The sequence below is a fragment of the Xenopus tropicalis genome, chromosome 4 (assembly GCF_000004195.4).
Source record: "Xenopus tropicalis strain Nigerian chromosome 4, UCB_Xtro_10.0, whole genome shotgun sequence".
NCBI classification, from domain to species: Eukaryota; Metazoa; Chordata; class Amphibia; order Anura; family Pipidae; genus Xenopus; species Xenopus tropicalis.
Genome location: NC_030680.2, coordinates 27,128,485 through 27,152,412, shown reverse-complemented (window position 1 = coordinate 27,152,412; position 23,928 = coordinate 27,128,485). Strand labels below are relative to the sequence as shown.

The 23,928-nt window shown below is 34.4% G+C and overlaps 1 protein-coding gene across 1 annotated transcript in view; it reads left to right on the top strand.

Annotated features, from left to right (window-relative positions):
- Window positions 1–23,928, top strand: part of LOC100498223 (mucin-2) — a 163,485-nt gene that overhangs the window by 62,899 nt on the left and 76,658 nt on the right. The window contains exons 42-56 of the mRNA XM_031900758.1: window positions 2,884–3,021; window positions 4,663–4,800; window positions 5,465–5,602; window positions 6,998–7,129; window positions 10,146–10,283; window positions 11,199–11,336; window positions 12,590–12,727; window positions 13,734–13,871; window positions 14,162–14,299; window positions 15,961–16,098; window positions 17,407–17,544; window positions 19,058–19,195; window positions 20,911–21,042; window positions 21,964–22,095; window positions 23,518–23,655. Coding sequence (XP_031756618.1) covers window positions 2,884–3,021; window positions 4,663–4,800; window positions 5,465–5,602; window positions 6,998–7,129; window positions 10,146–10,283; window positions 11,199–11,336; window positions 12,590–12,727; window positions 13,734–13,871; window positions 14,162–14,299; window positions 15,961–16,098; window positions 17,407–17,544; window positions 19,058–19,195; window positions 20,911–21,042; window positions 21,964–22,095; window positions 23,518–23,655 — 2,052 coding nt within the window. The remainder of the gene's footprint in view (window positions 1–2,883; window positions 3,022–4,662; window positions 4,801–5,464; window positions 5,603–6,997; window positions 7,130–10,145; window positions 10,284–11,198; window positions 11,337–12,589; window positions 12,728–13,733; window positions 13,872–14,161; window positions 14,300–15,960; window positions 16,099–17,406; window positions 17,545–19,057; window positions 19,196–20,910; window positions 21,043–21,963; window positions 22,096–23,517; window positions 23,656–23,928) is intronic.

Here is a 23,928-nt window from a genome sequence, read left to right as displayed (position 1 = left end):
ATCTTTTCTTTTTTTCTTTCAGTAAATGTGATACTAACCGCCAGCTGAGTTGTACTCCTCTTCAGAATCCTCCAGCAAAATGTACCACCACCTGCTCCATCAATGGCCAAACCTACAACATTAATGATGTGGTACCTACTACAAATGACTGTTACACATGGTAAGTAAAAGTAATAGCTGCTGCATAAAGTAATATTTTTGCTGACTGTATACATAAAAAGTGGGGAAAATAGCTAATGCATCTGAAATGTCTATCTGAAAATAAGAACATAGCATTCTCTTAAAAACTGCAAGTGTCCCACTATATTAAGAGCCACATGAAAACTTTAACAGGGAGGTACTCTGAGAAACTACAAAGAATGTTATAGAGATTTTACACAGGTTGTTTCACAATATAATACCTAAAGATTCCTGGACTTGTGTTCTGGGGAAAACAATACTTAAATCTACTAAACCAGCCAGGAGACTTTAACAGTAACAAGATGATTGTTCTGTCAGAAATAGAAAAAGACAACCGTACCCATATATATATATACACACACACACACATATATACCTTGCTGTCATATGATTGTAATGTGCGCTTTTGAAATTACATTGTGTTTGTAAAGTAACACTGTCATTTCTTTTCTTTCTTTTAGTCAAAAATCCTTTTTTGGACCATGTTCAGTTTTAAAGCTGTTTTATTTTCTTACTTTTTCTCTTTCAGTCTCTGTGATACTAACCAACAAGTGAGCTGTACTCTTATTCAGAATCCTCCAGCAAAATGTACCTCCAAATGCTATATCAATGGCCAAACCTACAACATTAATGACGTTGTCCCTACTACAGATGAATGTTCAGCATGGTAAGTAAGAGAAACAGCTGCTGTACAAGAAAATATTTTGAAGGTTGTATACAAACTGTTAGTGGAAACAAAATGCTTAGACTGCCATGTCCCTGGTAGAATTAAAGCACTAATGCAGACGAAAATAAAAACATACTATTCTATCAATAAATTCACATCTTCCACTCTATTAAAAGCCTTATGACCACCTCAGCAGGCTGTTCACATACTTTCTGAGCAGATTAGTCAAAATTGCTCAGGGTGTAAGAGAGTGTTATCATATTTTTCCAATATTTTTTTTTCCAAAATTTTCCAATCACTCCTATATGGTGGAAAGTATCCCAGAAAACACTCTGTTATATACACTGGGAGGACATATGGGAGAATGCAAAACAATTCCTCTATTTGAGTCCAGTACAAAGAGAGCATGTATAAGATTATACTGATATTCCCTTCAGTCTAAACTAGATTCTGGCATGATTGTGCAGAATATTGAACTTTGACTCTCACATTATTGAACTACCTTGAGATCACACCTTTTTTTAGAGACAATACAGAATATACACCACAGGGTATTTCTGACTAACATAATTAGTGATCCTTGGAATTATGTCCTGGGGAAACCAATACTTAAACCCTCTAAACCAGCTAAGGATCCATATTTGAAAGTGGCAAGGAGATTGCTCTGTCATAAATTGAAACAACAAGCCATACCGACAGAATGGAAACCACATACAGAAACAGAGGAAATTAAACAAATTAAATACTTACAGATCTTCTGATCCTTACATTGTCTGTGATCTTTTTTTGTGTTACCATTATAAAGCTGTTTTGTGCTTTTTTTTTTCTTTCAGTCTTTGTGATACTAACCAACAAGTGAGCTGTACTCTTATTCAGAATCCTCCAGCAAAATGTACCTCCAAATGCTATATCAATGGCCAAACCTACAACATTAATGATGTGGTACCCACTTCAGATGACTGTTCAACATGGTAAGTAAGATAAATAAATGCTGTATTTTATTTGGCAGGTGATATACAAAGTGTTATTAGAAACAAACTTAGACAACCCTAATCTCTATCTAATTTAAAATTTTAAATCTTTATCTGAGGATAAAAAATATACCATTCTATCAATTACAGCAGATCTACCACAAGATTAAGGAAAATGTCAATTAGGAGGTCATGTACTCCTTTTGAGCTGATATGCCACAGGGGCCCAGGGCACTAGAAAGTCATATCATATTTTTATGACATCTTTATTAGTAAAATTTTCGAAGTTACATAGTTACATAGGGTTGAAAAAAGACTATCAAGTCACTGCCATATAGTATCCTGGGTGTAAAGATTCCTAGCAAACCTCCAGTAAAGATACTGGGAGGATATTCTATCAATAGAAGGTCTCCCACTATATAAAGAGCATTTTGAAAACCTCAACAGGGAGATCATGCACTTTTTTTGAGCAGATATGCCACATGGGCCTAGGGTACAATACAGCAATTTTATATCATACCATTATGTCATATTAATCAGACTTCCTAATGAAAATGTTTCAGATTCTCCTATATGGTATCCTGGGTTGAATAACTCCCATCTAACCTCTGGCATATAGACTGGGAGGCCATATGGGAGAATGCTAAAAAAATCATCTACTTGTATTTATATTCACTATATAGACAACATGTATGAGATGTTTCTGAAATGGTACTTTATTCCTGAGAATCTACATAGTACGGTATACTCCTTTCAATTTAAAAAAAATGCTGGCATAATTCTAAAGAACCTTGAACTTTTCCCCATAGATTATGGAAGTGCCTTGGGATCACCCTATTGTTTAAGATAGTAGAGAAGATTTTAAGAAAAAAAATGTTTAAAAATAAAAACTGCCTTAAACATAAATACTTAACTTTCATATCATTGTAGTGTGTGTTTATTTATTTATACTATTTTTGTAAAGCAGCACTGTAATATCTTTTATTTCTTTTAGACTATAATCCCCCATTTTTATCGTGATCAATCATGAAGCTGTTTTGACTGTTTTTTTTTTTTTTTTTTCAGTAAGTGCGATAGTACCCAACAACTGAGTTGTACTCCCATTGCGAATCCTCCAGCAAAATGTACCTCCACATGCTATATCAACGGCCAAACCTACAATATTAATGATGTGGTACCTAGTGCAGATGACTGTTCAACATGGTATGTAGGAGAAACAACTGCTGTATAATAAAATATTTTGGCAGGTTGTATAAAAACTGTTAGTGGAAACTGTATACTCTTAACTTTTAAAGCATTGGTTATAACATATTTTCTAAAACATATCCTTGATTTTTCATTTTTTTATCCAGCCTCTTTTTAAAGACCAGCAGGACCTTCAATGAAAATGCAATTTGTCTATACTTTTAAATAAAATATATAATTTTTCTCTCTTTTTCCACAATATAGCACATTAATAGTACATATGAGTGCCTATTTTTAACAGTCTATATGGTCTATGTGCAAACCTCTGAGGTGCCTGTCTTTCCAAGCCTCTTTTCTCCCATAAATCATTCATTTAGTCATGCCAGTAATGCTTCTATTTGCTAAGCTCTTTCTTTAATTTGGGGACTATAACACAAAAAAACAACACCCTATTTCATGAATGTAGTTGTTTATATGTACCAGGAAAACATAAACATTAATAGATGAAAATGCTTTTTAGAGGTCTAGCATGTTAGCATATCAGACATCCTAGCGAAAATTTTCCAAATAACTACTATATGGTACGCTGAAATTAATGATTCCCAGAAAACCTCCTGTATATAGACGGGGAAACATATAAGATAATTCTAAAAAGCTTTCTATTATTGTCCACTTAAAGAGAATATCTATAGGATTACACTGAATAGGTATTATATTTTTTAAAAAACTACGTAGAATACTCAAACAAATTCTGGCATGATTGTACAGATTATTGAACTCATAGAATTGGCTTGAGGTCACCCCTTTCTTGGAGACAGAATGGAAGATACTCCACAGGGTATTTTGGACAAATATACATAGCATTGTCTTGTCTTTTGTCCTGGGGAAACCAATTCTTAAATCTCCTAAACCAGCTAGAAAACTATTTCAAGGAGATTGATCTATCTGGAGTGGAAACAGTGAGCTGCACCCACAGAAAGGAAACCACAGATAGAAAAATAGAAAATAAAACGGATTACTTACTTGATGATGTGTGGAGTAATTGGATTTATTGATTTACTGACTAGAGCCATGATTGAGAGCCAATTTAGGGAGTCATACTCATTCAGAATACTACTTGAAATCTCTTCATTTGATGTCTTTTTTTCCTTTTACTTTGGTCACTCCTTTCTACCTGCTATATAGCTGTTGTCATTTTTGATTATGTTGTTGCCATACTTTTGTTGATTAAACATGTTAATACTGTGAATACTGTGAAACATAAAGTGAATACTTTATGACATGATCACTGTACTTAGCGTATTGAATTAGTGATGAGTAAATCTGTAATATTTGGCTTTGTGAAAAAGATTGCAAAACGCCAAAAACACGTCTCATTGACGGCCATTGGCTGTTTTTTGAGGTGACTTTTTCCATGCCACATGTCTTTTTTTTATAGAGCAACTTTTTTTTTTTTTCTGCAAAAACAAAGCACTAAAATAAACAATGTTTTAGATTTAAACATATACATACCTGCCTTAGGACTGTGGTGTGAGTTTATATTATGATATTGTGTGTACAGAGCAGCACTGTAATAGCATTAATTATATTTTCACATCACATGTAGTTTTAATTTACTGTGTTGAATTATAAAGCTGTTTTATTTTTTTTCTCTTTCAGTAAATGTGATACTAACCGACAGCTGAGTTGTACTCCTCTTCAGAATCCTCCAGCAAAATGTACCACCACCTGCTCCATCAATGGCCAAACCTACAACATTAATGATGTGGTACCTACTACAAATGACTGTTACACATGGTAAGCAAGAGTAATAGCTGCTGCATAAAGAAATATTTTTGCTGATTGTATACATAAAAATAGTGGAAACAAACAACAAAGAAAATAACTAATGCAGCTGAAATGTCTATCTGAAAATAAAAACATACCATTCTATTAAAAACTGCAAGTCTCCCACTATATTAAGATCCTGGACTTGTGTTCTAGAGAAAACAATACTTGTATCTACTAAACCAGCCAGGAGACTGACGAACCAAACTTTGACAGTAACAAGATGATTGGTCTGTCAGAAATAGAAAAGCAAATCATACCCAAATATATAGAAAAAGGCTAAGGCACACACTTATAGGGATAACAACCTGGGTGCAAATCAGATAAACAATGTAAATATGTAAAAAATGCTGATGCACACCAGGAAAATTTTACCGAAACGTCGATCTAAATAAACTAAGTATCTTTTTTTTGATAAAATTTTCCTGGTGTGCATCAGCATTTTTTACATATATATATATATATATATATATATATATCTTGCTGTCATATGATTGTAATGTGTGCTTTAGCAGTTACATTTTGTTTGTAAAGTAACACTGTCATTTCTTTTCTTTCTTTCACTGAAAAATCATTTTTTTGACCATGTTCAATTTTAAAGCTGTTTTATTTTTTTTTACTTTTTCTCTTTCAGTCTCTGTGATACTAACCAACAAGTGAGCTGCACTCTTATTCAGAATCCTCCAGCAAAATGTACCTCCAAATGCTATATCAATGGCCAAACCTACAACATTTATGATGTGGTACCAACTACAGATGACTGTTCAGCATGGTAAGTAAGAGAAACAGCTGCTGTACAAGAACATATTTTGTCAGGTTGTATACAAACTGTTAATGCAAACAAAATACTAAGACTGCCATGTTCCTGGGAAAATTAAAGCACTAATGCAGATGAAAATAAAAACATATCAGTCTATCAATAAATTCACATCTCCCACTCTATTAACAGCCTTATGAACACCTCAACATGATGTTCACATACTTTTTGAGCGGATTTGATGAAATTGCTCAGGGTGTAAGAGATTGTTATTTTTTTTTTATATCATATTAGTCAGTCTTTCTACTGACAAATTTTCCAATCATTCCTATATGGTGAAAAGATTCCCAGAAAACACTGTTATATACACTGAGAGGACATATGGGAGAATGCAAAAATATTCATTTATTTGAATCCAGTACAAAGAGAACATGTATAAAATTTTACTGATATTGTCAGGCCTGGCCTCTGGCGAGAGACCAGCAGGTAGGAGCCTTTGTATAGATAACCCCCAGAACTCCCTTAAAGGGCCAGACAGCCAAGTGAGATGAAAATAGGTAGTTTAATGAACACAAAAATAAAAGTAAAGTACAAGCCTGTGGTAAGGTAAGGTACAGAGTCCGGCAATATGCAAATCCGTGAGCAGGCAGAGGTCAGTCCAGGCAGAGTTCAAGCAAATCCAAATATCAGGCAGAGGTCAGTCCAGGCAGAGTTCAAGCAAATCCAATAATCAGGCAGAGGTCAAATCGGGGAACCAAACAGAAATCAGGCAGGGCAAAGGCAGGGAACAGGAATCAGAAGTGGCAAGACAAAGCTCAGCAGGAACGATGATCGAGCAACTGGGTGTTGCCCGAAGAGGGTTTATATAGGCGGGTAATTAGAGAAGCAGCCACACATGTGATAAACGATATCTGTTGCGACATAAGCAAAACTGGTGGAAATGCAGAAGGCACATAAGGGCGACTGATCCCATGGAGCTCGTGGAGCCTCCTGTGGCTCACCAAGCAAGTGCACCTCCAGTTCCACACACAGTCCAGGGATCGAATCCCTATAGTTCCTGACAGATATTCCCTTCAGTCTAAACTAGATTTTGGCATGATTGTGGAGAATATTGAACTTTGTCTATCAAATTATTGAACTACCTTGAGATCATCCCTTTTTTGAGACAGTACAGAATATACTCCACAGGGTATTTCTACCATAATTAGTGATCCCTGAAATTATGTTCTGGGGAACCAATACTTAAACCTCCTAAACCAACTAGGAGACTAAGGAACCATATTTACAGTGGCAAGGAGATTGCTCTGTCAGCAAATTTTCTTGCCGTTTCACGAATTTTATGGCGAAGCAAAACTGGACAGATTCGCTCATCACTATGTGTTGCCATCATAAAGCTGTTTTTTCTTTCAGTTACTGTGATACTAACCAACAAGTGAGCTGTACTCTTATTCAGAATGCAAAATGTACCTCCAAATGCTATATCAATGGCCAAACCTACAACATTAATGATGTGGTACCAACTACAGATGACTGTTCAACATGGTAAGTAACAGAAATAAAGGCTGTATATAAAAATATTTGGCAGGCGATAAACAAAGTGTTACTTAGACAACAAACTTAGACAACCCTATTCTCTATCTAATTTTTAGTGTTAATGCAGCTGAAATCTCTATCTGAAGATAAAAACATACCAGTCCATCAATTACAGCAGATCTATCACAATATTAAGAGCATTAGGAAAATGTCAATAAGGAGGTCATGTACTCCTTTTAAACTGATTTGCCACAGGGGCCAAGGGCACTGGAAAGTGATATCATATTTTTATGACATCTTCATCAGTAAAAATGTTCCCAGTCACTGCCATATGGCATCCTGGGTGGGAAGATTTCCAGCAAACCTCCATAGTATCATAGTATAGTATCAATAACTAAAGGTCTCCCACTATATATAGAGCCTTATGAAAACCTCAGCAGGGAGATCATGCACTTTGTTTGAGCAGATATGCCACATGGGCCCAGGGTACAACACAGCAATTTTATATCATACCATTATGTCATATTAATCAGACTCCTACTGAATATTTTCCAAATCACTCATTTATGGTATTCTGGGTAGAACAATTCCCGTCAAATCTCTGGGATATAGACTGAGAGGATAAAAAATAATCTACATGTATTTATGTTTAATATATAGACAATGTATGAGATTTTTCTGAAATGGTACTACCTGTATATTCCTGAGAATTTACATAGTATACTCCTTTCAATCTCAAATAAATGCTGGCATAAATCTAAAGAAACATGAACCCTTGAGATCACCTAATTTTTGAAGATACTAGGGAAGATTTTGAGAAAAAAATGTTTCAAAATAAAAACTGCCTTCAACATAAATACCTAACTTTCATATCATTCTAGTGTGTGTTTATTTATTTATACTATTTTTGCAAAGCAGCCTTGTGATAGTTTTTATTTATTTTAGGCTATTATCCCCCATTTTATCGTGATCAATCATGAAGCTGTTTTGTCTATTTTTTTCTTTTTCAGTAAGTGTGATAGTACCCAACAACTGAGTTGTACTCCTATTGAGAATCCTCCAGCAAAATGTACCTCCACATGCTATATCAACGGCCAAACCTACAACATTAATGATGTGGTACCTAGTGCAGATGACTGTTCAACATGGTAAGTAGGAGAAGCAACTGCTGTATAATAAAATATTTTGGCAGGTTGTATAAAAACTGTTAGTGGAAACTGTATACTCTTAACTTTTAAACCATTGGTTTTAACATATCTTATGAAGATTTTTTAAAGTTTGTATACAAGCTGTTAGTGGAAACACATAAACACTGATAGATGATCCCTTTTAGAGGTCTAGCATGTTAGGGGTTCAGTGCAGTAAAGATGGATAAAATATAGGTAAAGTGAATAAATATGCTTATAATATTTATTTTCATTTAGCTATTTTGTAAAACATTATGCTCTTTTGTCTCTCAAATAATACATTTTATTCTGTGATCTAACATGTTTTACTATTACATAGTTATATTATATTATTACATAGTTATATTATTATTATTATATTATTACATAGTTATATTATTATTATTATTATTATTATTATTATTATTATTATTATTATTATTATTATTATTATTATTATTACATAGTTATAGTATTATTATATTATTATAATAATTATATTATATTATTATTATATTATATTATTATATTATTATTATTATTATATTATATTTTTTTTTTAATTTGACAATTTTTATTATTTTTCTTTCCATTAAAACAAACAAACAATCACATTACAAGGGTATAGCCTTTCCAAAAGTTGGTCAACTTATGAATCTCGCCTTCAGGCCATACAACTTTTATTAACTACACTCTATACTCAATATAGAGAAAATTTTAGGGGATAGAGAAACAGGAGAGAGAAGGGAAAGATAGAAAAGGAGAGGGAAAGAAAAAAAAAAAAAGGAATTAGGAGACACATAAGTAAGAACATTAAACTAGATTATTATTATATTATTACATAGTTATATTATATTATTATTATTATTATTATTATTATTATTATTATTATTATTATATTACATAGTTATATTATTATTATTATATTATTATTATAATAATTATATTATATTATTATTATATTATATTATTATAGTATTATTATTATTATATTATTACATAGTTATATTATATTATTTGAACTCAATAGTACAATGGGGAGCTCACTATTCTCTCCTATAAGGTATCCAGGGTGGAACGACTCCCAGCAAGCCTCCAGTATAATGACTTGGAGGACATATGGGATAATACTAAAAAGTCATCTATTTGTTTCCAGTATCCAAAGGAATATACTGAATGGTTATTATAATCCTGCATAGAATAATCTCCTTAGGCTCAAATAGATGTTTGCATAATTGTGGATAATATGAAATTTTCCTGGTCTTTTGTTATGGGGGGGGGACGACAATATTTATATCTACTAAACTAGACTTGAGAGTAAGAACCATATTTTGATAGGGGCAAGAAAATTGCTCAGTCAGAAATAGAAACAGCGAGCCATACTGAGGAAATGACACAAATGGAATACTTACGTGCACGGCAGAATAATACAATGCATACATATGATGACATGTGGGATGATTTACTGGAGCCATGACTGAGATCTAAGATATCACAGTCATTTAAAATTCTCCTTTATTCTCAGCCTTTCATTTGTCTGTCTTCTCTCTTCTTTCTTTTACTGTGGTCACTATTCATTGGCTATATAGCTGTTGTCATGTTTGACTTTGATTAGGTTGTTGCCATACTTTTAGTGAGTCAAACACTGTGACTACTTCATTACATGATTATGGGCTGTACTTACCGTTTTTGATACCTTGATAAAATTAAAGTTCCCAAAAACTTTTTAAGCATATATATATATATATATACTTACCTAGCTGTCATATGATTGTGGGTTGTCTTTATGTAAACAGTGTGTTTAATTATAAACCATGTTCAAGTATTAAGCTGTTTTGTCTTCTCATTTTCTCTTTCAGTAAATGTGATACTACCCGACAGCTGAGTTGTACTCCTCTTCAGAATCCTCCAGCAAAATGTACAACCACCTGCTCCATCAACGGCCAAACCTACAACATTAATGATGTGGTACCTACTACAGATGACTGTTACACATGGTAAGTAAGAGAAATAGCTGTTGCACAAGAGAACATTTTGACAGCTTACATACAAAATGTTAGAAGAAACTAAACCTATTTGTCTAGATATCATTCTATCGATAACTGCAGATCTCCTTTCAATCTCAAATAAATGCTGGCATAAATCTAAAGAAACATGAACCCTTGAGATCACCTAATTTTTGAAGATACTAGGGAAGATTTTGAGAAAAAAATGTTTGTCTATTTGTCTAGATATCATTCTATCGATAACTGCAGATCTCCCAAAGAAATGCTAGTAAAAAAATTTCCAACTGGGTAACAGTTTGAAGCTTCTCCACAGGGTATTTTGGAATAATATACCTAGGGATTCCTGTACTTATATTCTGAGCAAACCAATGGAGATGGAAACAGCAAGCCATGCATACAGAATGAGAACCTCTGAAATAAATGAATGAAATTAAAGAATGGAATGCTTACTTGCATGGCATAATTATCCAATGCATACATTTGATGAGTTGTGGGGTATTTGGATTTGCTGCTTTCCTGACTGAGAGCTGATTTAGGGAGTCATACACACTCATATCACTCCTTTTTTTCCAATTTTTTCATTTTTTTTTCTTTTCATCATTCACTCCTCTCCATGTGAAATATAGCTGTTGTTGTTTTTCAATTGGATTATTTTGTTACCATACTTTTAATGGACCAAACTTTGTCACAACTTCATTTCAGAATCAGTGTCTGTACTTAATGTATTTGATAACTTGATAAAAGTAAAATTTAAAAATAAAAACCGTGTCATTTATTGTAGTGTATGTTTATTTAATTTGACTGTGTTTGTAAAGCAGCACTGTAACATATTTAATTCTTTTAGTAAACATCTGTTTGATTTACTGTGTTTAGTATTAAAGCTGTTTTGTCTTTTTTCTCTTTTAGTAAGTGCGATACTACCCAACAAGTGACTTGTAGTCTTATTCAGAATCCTCCAGCAAAATGTACCTCCAAATGCTATATCAATGGCCAAACCTACAACATTAATGATGTGGTACCAACTACAGATGACTGTTCAGCATGGTAAGTAAAAGAATTAACTGATGTGAAAGAAAATATTCTGGCAGGTTATATAAAAATATTAGTGTAAAGAAAAATGCTTAGGTTACAATGCAGTTGAAAGGATCAACGAGCTAATGCAGCTCTCTATGTGAAAATTCAAACCATACATCTCCCACTACTTTAAGAGCCTTATGAAAAACTCAGTAACAGGGTAACATACTCCTTTTTAGTAGATATGCCTAAGGGGCACACGGCTCAAGACTGACTTCCTAGAGAAAATTTGTCAGTCACTCCTATATGTTATCCTGGTGGGAAAATTCCCAGCAAACCACTGGCATATACAGTATAAACTAGGAGGACATATTGGAGAATACTAAAAAATCATCTGTTTGTGTCCAGTGCAAAGAGAACATCTATAAAATTATATTGAATCGGTACTATATTCTTGAAAAAACAACATAGAATAATCCCCTTGGCCTCAAATAGATGATGGTGCACATATGGAGAATTTATAACTTTTTCCCAAACATTGCATTAGCCTTAGATCACCCTTTCTTTGAGACAGTACAGTGAAATCTCCAGAGGGTATTTAGATCTAATATACAGTACAAAGTGATCCCTGGACTTATGTCCTGGGGAAGCCAATACTTAAATGTACTTAACCAGCTAAGAGACTGATGAACCATACTTTACCAATTGAAAGGAGATTTCTCTGTCTAAAATGGAAACAGCAAGCCATACCCACAGGAAGGGCAATGCAGAAAGAGATAGAGGAAATTAAACAAATGGAATACTTACTTGCGTGGCATGCTAATATAATGTGCGCATATGATGATGTGTGGAGTAGTTGGATTTACAGCTTTCCTGACTGTAGCCATGAAGCAGAAACAATTTAGTGCATCATACACATTCACAATTCCCCTTTCTTCTGTTCCTATCATTTGCCTGTCTTTTTTTTTTTGCTTTGGTCACTCCTTTCCACCTACTTTATAGTGATTTGTCATTTTTAAATTTTGTAACTTTGTTGCCATTCTTTTAATTGACCAAACATTGGGACTTCTTTATTACATGATCGACGGCTGTACTTATTGTATTTGATAAATTGTTTCAAATAATGTATCATAAAAAAAAAAAAGTTTAGGTTTCAAACATATAAAACTTGTCATATGATTGTAATGTGTCTTTTCACAATTATTTTTTGTATAAAAACCACACTGTCATTCTTTACCACAATCAATCATAAAGCTGTTTTGTGTTTTCTCTCTCTCTTTCAGTCTCTGTGATACTAACCAACAAGTGAGCTGTACTCTTATTCCGAATCCACCAGCAAAATGTACCTCCAAATGCTATATCAATGGCCTAACCTACAACATTAATGACGTGGTACCTACTTCAGATGACTGTTTAACATGGTAAGTAAGAGAAATAGATGCTGTACTTGGAATTATTTTGGCAGGTTTTATACAAACTTTAAGTGGAAACAAAAATGCTTATACTACCATGTTGCTGGGACAATCAAAGCCCTAATGCAGCCGAAATCTCTGAAAATAACAAGCCATCAATAAATTCACATCTCCCACTATATTAAGAGCCTTCTAAAAACCTCAACGAACTTATCACATACATTTTTAAGCAGATTTATCAAAATGGATCAGAGGATAAGAGAGGGTTATCATATTTTTATGACATTTTAGTCCATATGGTGGATAGATTTCCAAAAAACATGTATTATATAGTCAGGGAGAAACTATGGGAGGATGCACAAAAAAATCCATCTATGCAGTACAAAGAGAACATATATAAAGTTATACCCTTCAGTCTAAAATAGATGCTGGTGTGAATGTGGAGAATATTGACCTTTGTTCAACATATTATGGCATCAACTTGAGATCAACCCATTCTTGGAGACAGTACAGAAGCAATACAACAGATTATTTCATCTAATATACACAGGGACCCATAGACTTATAAACTGGGGAAACCAATACTTAAATCTGCTAAACCAGCTAGGAGACTAATGAACCACATCTTGCCAGTAGCAAGGAAGTTATTTTGCCTGCAATAGAAACAGTGAGACATACCCACAAAAAGGAAACCACAGACAGACAGAAATAGAGGAAATTAAACAAATGGAATATTTCAGTACTTGCCTAGCATACTAACAAAATGTATACATGATGATTGTCATTGCCATACTTTTAATGGATCGAACATGTTGACTTCTTCATTACATGATCAATGGCTGTTCTTTTTGTATTTAATAAGTTGATATAATAAAGTACCAAAATAAAAAAAAATTAGTCTTTAAACATATATACCTAGTTGCTGAAACAACACCATAATATTTTGTATAGTCAAATATGCTTTTATGTTACTGTGTTTAATCATAAAGATGTTTTGTTTCTTTTTCTCTTTTAGTCTCTGTGATACTAACCAACAAGTGAGTTGTAGTCTCATTCAGAATCCTCCAGCAAAATGTACCTCCAAATGCTATATCAATGGCCAAACCTACAACATTAATGATGTGGTACCTACTTCAGATGACTGTTCATCATGGTAAGTAAGAAAAATGTATGAGATTTTTCTGAAGTGGTACTATATTCTTTAGAAACTACATAGTATATTCTGAAGGATCTTAAACTTTCCCCCACAGATTAGGGAATTGCCTTGAGATCAACCCTTTCTTTAAGACAGTAGGGAAAATATAAATACCTAGATTTTATATGATTCTAGTGTGTGTTTATGAATTTATACTGTTTGCAAAGCAGCACATCTTTTAGACTAATATCCCCTTTTTTACTGTGATCAATCATGAAGCTGTTTTGTCTATTTTTTTTCTCTTTCAGTAAGTGTGATAGTACCCAACAACTGAGTTGTACTCCCATTGCGAATCCTCCAGCAAAATGTACCTCCACATGCTATATCAATGGCCAAACCTACAACATTAATGATGTGGTACCTAGTGCAGATGACTGTTCAACATGGTAAGTAGGAGAAACAACTGCTGTATAATAAAATATTTTGGCAGGTTGTATACAAAGTGTTAGTGGAAACTGTATACTCTTAACTTTTAAAGCATTATTGTATAGTAGTGCCTATTTTAAGCATAGCCTTGGTTTTAGCCCTGTACATTCTATGTGCTTACATCTTTACATCTTCTTTTCTTCCATAAATTATTTTTTTTTGCTAAGCCCTTCCATAAAGCCAGTCCAGGGACTGTAAAAAAAATAAATCCATATTTTGCGATGGTAGTTGTTTACATATGCCATAACTGAAGTGAGTTTCAGCAACTTTTACTTGAAACCAGCAGAATTTCCCTCACCACAAAACACTCATTTCACCATCATTACCCCCAACGATTCATTCTCATTAAGCTATCTTGTAAAAGATTATGCTCTTGTGCCTTTCAAATGAAAAGTTTTATTCTGTGATCTAACATGCTTTACTATTCGAGTTTAATGTGTGATATTTTTTGAAGTCAACAGTGAAATGAGACTTAATGCTAGGCAGCAGGATCAGTTTTCCCTATTCACTCCTATAAGGTTGCAGGGTGGAGCAATTCCCAGCAAAGCTCTGATATATTGACTAGGAGGACATATGGGATAATACTAAAAAGTCATCTATTTGTTCCTATTTCTGTGGATTTACCTTTTTCCTTACTGGAGCCATGCCTAATATTTAGAGTTTTATAGACATTCATAATTCTCCTTTCTTGTCATCATTTTATTTGTCTTCTCTCTTTTTTCTTTTACTTTGGTCACTCCTCTCCATCTGCTATATAACTGTTGTAATTTTTGTATTTGATTATGTTGTTACCATACTTTGAAAGAACATGTGAACCCTACATTTTCCTACCATGTATATAAGTTGCATACATCTCCCCCACCCACATCATTTATACTGCAAATATTCCCTCTGTTTACCAGCACCATCACATTTTCCTAAAACAAATAGCAGCTTTTACTCGGTGGTCATTTTTCCTCTGATCTTCAGTAACATCTACATCTGCAAACAGAACATGTGCACTGTACAGTTCATACATTGAAGAATGCAGGCTTACACAGACAGAACTTACTTAGATAAAAAGTTCTGCTTGGGTTGTGCCCTGTAACAGTTAAGCTAGACTCAGGTTAATAGGTTAGGAGAAAAAATATGTTTCGCCAGCACAGTGCACAGCTAGAGCAGAGTTTCTATAGAAACCAGCAGTGCCATCTCTTCATTGGCTACTAGACTGGAGGGTGTGTTTGGTTACCTAGAGTTGAGAAGAACTGAGCATGCTCAGTAATTCAAGATTAAAAGAAAATTCCTACAGGAGGGGGCCTAGTGGGTTAGAGTAGAAGAAAGAATCCTAAGTGATTAAGGGGATGCTGTAACCTTACGATTATCTTTTAAACAGCAGGAGTAGCAGGCATTTAAAGATTTCAAAGAGGCTTTTCTCATTTTTAGTGTGGGGTTTACATGTCCTTTAATGGAGCAAACATTGTGACTACTTCAATACATGATTGTGGGCTGTACTTACTGTATTAGATAACTTGATAAAAATTAAAGTCCCAAAATAAAAACTTTTTAGGCAAATATATACTTTATATAATATACTACCATGTTCAATTATTAAGCTGTTTTGTCTTTTCTTTTTCTCTTTCAGTAAATGTGATACTAACAGACAGCTGAGTTGCACTCCTCTTCAGAATCCTCCAGCAAAATGTACCACCACCTGCTCCATCAATGGCCAAACCTACAACATTAATGATGTGGTACCTACTACAGATGACTGTTACACATGGTAAGTAAGAGAAATAGCTGCTGCACATGAAAATATTTTAACAGGTTGTAAACAAAATGTGGAAAAAAAATGCTTAGACTTCCCTGCTGCTAGAAGAATTCAAGAGTTAATGCAGCTAAAAACTCTGAAGATTGCCCAAGGCACTGGAATGTGATATCATATTTTTATGACATCATAAAAATATGTTCCCAGTCACTCCCATTTAGTATCCCAGGTGGAAAGATCCCCAGCAAACCTTCAGACTGGGAGGACATTTGTGAGAATGCAAATAGTAATTTATTTGTGCCAAATATAAATCAAAAATATATGATTATACTGAATTGGTACTATATTCTGGGACATCTACATAGAAAATTCCCTCCTCCTCAAATACAGTATATGCTGGCCTGAATGTGGAAAATTGTATCACAAACTTTATCACAAACATTATGGCATTGCCCTCAGATCATCCCTTTGTGGGAGACAGTACGAAGCTTCTCCACAGTGTATTTTGGAATGATATAACTAGGGATTTCTGTATTTACTGTATGTTCTGGACAAACCAATAGAGATGGAAGCAGCGAGCCATACCTACAGAATGTGAACCACAAAAATAAATAGAGGAAATTAAACTATGGAATGCTTACTTGCATGGAATAATTATCCAGTGCATACTTTTGATGAGTCGTGGGGTAGTTGGATTTACTGCTTTCCTGATTAAGAGCTGATTTAGGGAGTCATACCTCTCTCTATTTTCCTTTTCATAGTTTTCACTCCTCTCCACCTGCTATATAGCTGTTGTTGTTTTTCAATTGGATTGCTTTTTTACCATAATTTTAATGGACAAAAAATTGTGACAACTTCATTGCAGTATCAATGGCTGTACTTATCGTATTTGATAACTTGATAAAAGTAAAACGCAAAAATGAAAACCGTGTCATATGCTTGTAGTGTACGTTTGTTTAATTATAGTGTTTGTAAAGCAGCACTGTAAAATATTTTATTTCCTATAGTAATCATCATTTTGATTTACTGTTTCATTGTCTTTTATTTTTTCATTACTTTGGTCACTCCATTCCACCTGCTATATAGCTGATTTCATTTTTGAGTTTTGTTATGTTGTTGCCATACTTTTAATGAACCGAACATGGTGACTTCTTCATTACATGATCAATGGCTGTTCTTATTGTATTTGATAAGTGAAATGTACCAAAAATAAAAAAAAATATTTAGCTTTTAAACATATATACCTAGTTGTTGAAGCACCATAATATTTATTTTATTTAAATATGCTATCAAAAAGATGTTTTGTTTCTTTTTCTCTTTTAGTCTCTGTGATACTAACCAACAAGTGAGCTGTACTCTTATTCAGAATCCTCCAGCAAAATGTACCTCCAAATGCTATATCAATGGCCAAACCTACAACATTAATGATGTGGTACCTACTTCAGATGACTGTTCAGCATGGTACGGAAGAGAAATAACTGCTGTAAAAGAAAATGTTTTGGCAGGCTGTATACAAAATGTTAGGTTATAATGCAGCTGGAAGGATCAAAGAGCTAATGCAACTGAAATATCTATCTGAAATTCAAAGCTTACACCTCCCACTACTTTAAGAGCCTTATGAAAACCTAAATAGGGAGGTAACATACTCCTTTTAGGCATATATCCCTCAATGGCCCAGAACACAAGAGAGTGACTTCCTAGAGAAACTTTCCCAATCACTTTTATATCTTATCCTGGGTGGAACAAATCCTTGCACACCTCTGGTATATATATAGACTGGACGGACATATTGAAGAATACTGAAAAATCATCTGTTTGCGTCTAGTGCAAAGAGAACATTTATAAGATTATAATGAATTGGTACTACCGTATATACTCGAGTATAAGCCGATCCGAATATAAGCCGAGGTACCTAATTTTACCTAAGAAAACTGGAAAAACGTATTGACTCGAGTATAAGCCTATAGGGTGGGAAATGCAGCCGCTACTGCTAAGTTTCAATAATCAAAATAAATACCAATAAAATTACATTAATTGAGGCATCAGTGGGGTATATGTTTATAAATATTTATTTCAAAGAAAAATAGTAAACTAGCTCTGTAAGTGGAGAAGAGGGTCAACAAAAACAACAGGCACTGGAGGGTCTGGTTGTGGGTGGCCTAATTTGCACACAAAGTACAGAGGGTGCTAGTCTGGAGGGACCCATGGCACCCGACTCGAGTATAAGCCGAGGGTAACTTTTTCAGCACATTTTGGGTGCTGAAAAACTAGGCTTATACTCGAGTATATACAGTATATTCCTCAGAAACTACATGGAATAATCTCCTTGGTATTTAACTCTAATGTACATAGGGATCCATGGATTATATCCTGGGGAAATCTATATTTAAATGTACTGAACCAGCTAAGTGGCTAATGAATCATACTTTGATAATGGCAAGTAGGTCTAAAATGGAAATAGCAAGCCATACCCATAGGAATGGAACTGCTGAAAGAAAGCAAGGAAATTAAAAAAATGGAATACATATGATGATATGTGGAGTAACTGGATTTACAGCTTTCCGGACTGTAACCATGATGGAGAGCCAATCATACACATTCATAACTTCTACTTACTCTTAATCCTATCATCATCAAGTATGCCTGTCTTCTTTTTTTCTATTGCTTTGGTCACTCCTTTCCACCTACTTTATAGTTGTTGTCATTTTTGAATTCTGTTACATTGCTGCCATACTTTTTATCGACCAAACATTGTGACTTCTTTATTTCATGATTGCCAGCTGTACTTGTATTTGATAAATTGTTAAAAAAAAAAAAAAGTACTATAATAGAAAAATGTTTAGGCTTCATACATATAAAACTTGCTGTTGTATGATTGTATTGTGTATTGTATTATGTTTTTTTTGTAAAGCAGCGCTGCCATTTCTTTGTCATCAATCATAAAGTTGTTTTATCTTTTCTTTTTCTCTTTTAGTCTCTGTGATACTAACCAACAAGTGAGCTGTACTCTTATTCAGAATCCTCCAGCAAAATGTACCTCCAAATGCGTTATCAATGGCCAAATCTACAACATTAATGATGTGGTACCAACTACAGATGAGTGTTCAGCATGGTAAGTAAGAGAAACAGCTGCTGTACTAAAAAATGTTTTGGAGGTTGTATACAGACTGTTAGTGGAAACACAATGCTTAGACTGCCATGTTCTTGGGAGAATTAAAGAACTAATGCAGCCAAAAATAAAAACATACCATTCTATCAATAAATTCACGTCTCCCTCCTCATTAAGGGCCTTATGGAAACCTCAACAGGCTGCTCACATACTTTTTGAGAAGATTTCTCAAAATGGCTCAGAGTTTAAGAGAGTGTTATATTTTTATGACATATTAGTCAGTCTTCCTACTGACAAATTTTCCAATCATTCCTATATGGTTGAAGGATTCCCAGAAAACTCTGTTAAATACAGTAGTAGGGCATATGGGAGAATGCAAAACATGTATCCAGTCCAGTACAATGGGAATATGTATAAGATTATACTGATATTCCCTTCAGTTTAAACTAGATTCTGGCATGATTATGGAGAACATTGCCCCACATATTATTGAATGACCTTAATATCAGCCCTTATTTGGAGACAGTACACAATATACATCACAGGGTATTTCTGACATCATATCTAGGGATCCCTGGAATTATGTCCTGGTGAATTCACCTAGGAGACTAATTAACCATGTTTGACAGTGGCAAAGAGATTGCTCTGTTAGAAATGGAAACAGCAAGCCATACTCACAGAATGGAAACCACAGACAGAAATAGATGAAATTAAACAAATTGTGTAATTACAGTATTTATGTGGCATACTTACATAGTCCATCAAGTTCACCCCTTTCAAGTAAACCCAGCACACACAAACCTATAATTACCAATCTATACACTCACATACATAAACCATATATACCAACATCAATACTAACTGTAGATATTAGTATCACAATAGCCTTGGATACTATGCTTGTTCAAGAACTCATCCAAGCCCCTCTTAAAGGCATTAACCAAATCTGCCATTACCACATCACTAGGAAGGGCATTCCCCAACCTCACTGCCCTCACCGTGAAAAAACCCACTTACGCTGCTTTAAATGGAAGCTCCGTTCCTCTAATCTAAAGGGAGAAAACAACCCCAACCTCGACAGGGAGAAAACAACCCCAACCTCGACAGTCTAACCTCATAGCTTAAATCTTCCATCCCACTTACCAGTTTAGTTGCACGTCTCTGCACTCTCTCCAGCTCATTAATATCCTTCTTAAGGACTGGAGCCCAAAACTACACCACATACTCAAGGTGAGGCCTTACCAGGGACCTATAAAGAGACAAAATTATGTTTTCATCCCTTGAGTCAATGCCCTTTTTCTATACAAGACAGCACTTTATTCGCTTTAGTAGCCACAGAATGACACTGCCTGGAATTAGACAAGTTATATAGAAAAAAACCCTAGATCCTTCTACATTAAGAATACCCCCAACACACTACCATTTAGTAGATAGCTTGCATTTATATTATTTCTATTTCATAACTTTGCACTTGTCCACATTGAACCTCATATTCCAATTTGCTGCCCAGTTTTCCAATTTTACTAATATAATGCATAAATATAATGACGTCTGGAGTGATTAGATATACTGCTTTCCTGTCATGATTGAAAACTGATTTAGGGAGTCATATGGACCAGCAATACTCTTTCTTTCTTCTGATCCTTTAAATGTCTGTCTTCTTCTCTTTTTTGTGTTACCATCATAAAGCTGTTTTGTCTTTTCTTTTTCTCTTTCAGTTACTGTGATACCAACCAACAAGTGAGCTGTACTGTTATTCAGAATGCAAAATGTACCTCCAAATGCTATGTCAATGGCCAAACCTACAACATTAATGATGTGGTACCAACTACAGATGACTGTTCAGCATGGTAAGTAAGAGAAATAGCTGCTGTACAAGAAAATATTTTGGAGGTTGTATAACAACTGTTAGTGGAAACAATATGCCTAGAATGCCATGTTCCTGGTAGAATTAAAGCACTAATGCAGATGAAAATAAAAACATACCATTCTATCAATACATTTACATCTCCCACTCTATTAAGAGCCTTATGAACACCTCAATAGGCTGTTCACATACATTTTGAGCAGAATTGACAAAATTGCTCAGGGTGTAAGAGAGTGTTATCATATTTTTTGTCAGTCTTCCTAGTGACAAATTTTACAATCACTCCTATATTTTAGAAAGATTCCCAGTATACACTGGGAGGACATATGGGAGAATGCAAAACAATTCATCTATTTGAATCCTGTACAAAGAGAACATGTATAAGATTATGCTGATATTCCCTTCAGTCTAAACTAGATTCTGGCATGATTGTGGAGAATATTGAACTTTGTCTCTCTAATTACTGAACTACCTTGACATCACACCTTTTTTGGAGACAGTACCGAATTTACACCACAGGGTATTTCTACCATAATTAGTGATCCTTGGAATTATGTCCTGGGGAAACCAATACTTAAACCTCCTAAACCATCTAGGAGACTAAGGAACAGTGCCTAAGGGACAGTGGCAAGGAGATTGCTCTGTCAGAAATTGAAAAGAGAATCCATACCAACAGAATGGAGACCACAGACAGAAATAGAGGAAATTAAACTAATTGAATACTTACAGATCTTATTATCCTTACATTGTCTGAGTTCTTTTTTTTGTGTGTTACTAGTGATGAGCGATTTTTTTCGCCAGGCATAGATTCGCATAGATTCCGCATTTTGCCATTGACGAATTGTTTTGCGAAACTTCTGCTCATCACTATGTGTTGCCATCATAAAGCTGTTTTTTCTTTCAGTTACTGTGATACTAACCAACAAGTGAGCTGTACTCTTATTCAGAATGCAAAATGTACCTCCAAATGCTATATCAATGGCCAAACCTACAACATTAATGATGTGGTACCCACTTCAGATGACTGTTCAACATGGTAAGTAACAGAAATAAAGGCTGTATATAAAAATATTTGGCAGGCGATATACAAAGGGGCTGATTTACTTACCCACGAACGGGTCGAATGGAGTCCGATTGCGTTTTTTTCGTAATGATCGGTATTTTGCGATTTTTTCGTATGTTTTGCGATTTTTTCGGATTCTTTACGAATTTTTCGTTACCAATACGATTTTTGCGTAAAAACGCGAGTTTTCGTATCCATTACGAAAGTTGCGTAAAAAGTTGTGCATTTTTCGTAGCGTTAAAACTTACGCGAAAAGTTGCGCATTTTTCGTAGCGTTAAGTTTTAACGCTACGAAAAATGCGCAACTTTTCGCATAAGTTTTGGTAACGAAAAATTCGTAAAGAATCCGAAAAAATCGCAAAACATACGAAAAAGTTGCAAAATGTTCGTTTTCAAGTCGGAACTTTTCCAATTCGGGTCGGATTCGTGGGTTAGTAAATCAGCCCCAAAGTGTTACTTAGACAACAAACTTAGACAACCCTATTCTCTATCTAATTTTTAGTGCTAATACAGCTGAAATCTCTATCTGAAGATAAAAACATACCAGTCCATCAATTACAGCAGATCTATCACAATATTAAGAGCATTAGGAAAATATCAATAAGGAGGTCATGTACTCCTTTTGAACTGATTTGCCACAGGGTCCCAGCGCACTGGAAAGTGATATCATATTTTTATGACATCTCAATCATTAAAAATGTTCCCAGTCACTGCCATATGGTATCCTGGGTGGGAAGATTCCCAGCAAACCTCCATAGTATCATAGTACAGTATCAATAACTAAAGGTCTCCCACTATATATAGAGCCTTATGAAAACCTCAACAGGGAGGTGATGCACTTTTTTAAGCAGATATGCCACATGGGCCCAGGGTACAACACAGCAATTTTATATCATACCATTATGTCATATTAATCAGACTCCTACTGATAATTTTCCAAATCACTCATTTATGGTATTCTGGGTAGGACAATTCCCATCAAACCTCTGGGATATAGACTGAGAGGACATATGGGAGAATGCTAAAAAATAATCTACGTGAATTTATGTTCAATGTATAGACAATGTTCTAAAATGGTACTATATTCCTTAGAATTTACATAGTATACTCCTTTCAGTCTCAAATAAATGCTGGCATAAATCTAAAGAACCATGAACCCTGGAGATCACCCCATTCTTGAGGGTTTTAGGGAAGATTTTGAGAAAAAAAATGTTTTAAAATAAAAACTGCCTTCAACATAAATACCTAACTTTCATATCATTCTAGTGTGTGTTTATTTATTTATACAATTTTTGCAAAGCAGCACTGTGATAGTTTTTATTTATTTTAGGCTATTATCCCCCATTTTATCGTGATCAATCATGAAGCTGTTTTGTCTATTTTTTTCTCTTTCAGTAAGTGTGATAGTACCCAACAACTGAGTTGTTCTCCTATTGAGAATCCTCCAGCAAAATGTACCTCCACATGCTATATCAACGGCCAAACCTACAACATTAATGATGTGGTACCTAGTGCAGATGACTGTTCAACATGGTAAGTAGGAGAAGCAACTGCTGTATAATAAAATATGGTGGCAGGTTATATAAAAACTGTTAGTGGAAACTGTATACTCTTAACTTTTAAAGAATTGGTTATAACTTATATTATGGAACAGATCCGTGATTTTTCATTTTTTTATCCAGCCTCTTTTTAAAGACTTTTTTAAAGTTTGTATACAAACTGTTAGTGGAAACACATAAACATTGATAGATGAAAATCATTTTTAGAGGTCTAGCATGTTAGGGGTTCAGTGCAAAAAAGATGTAT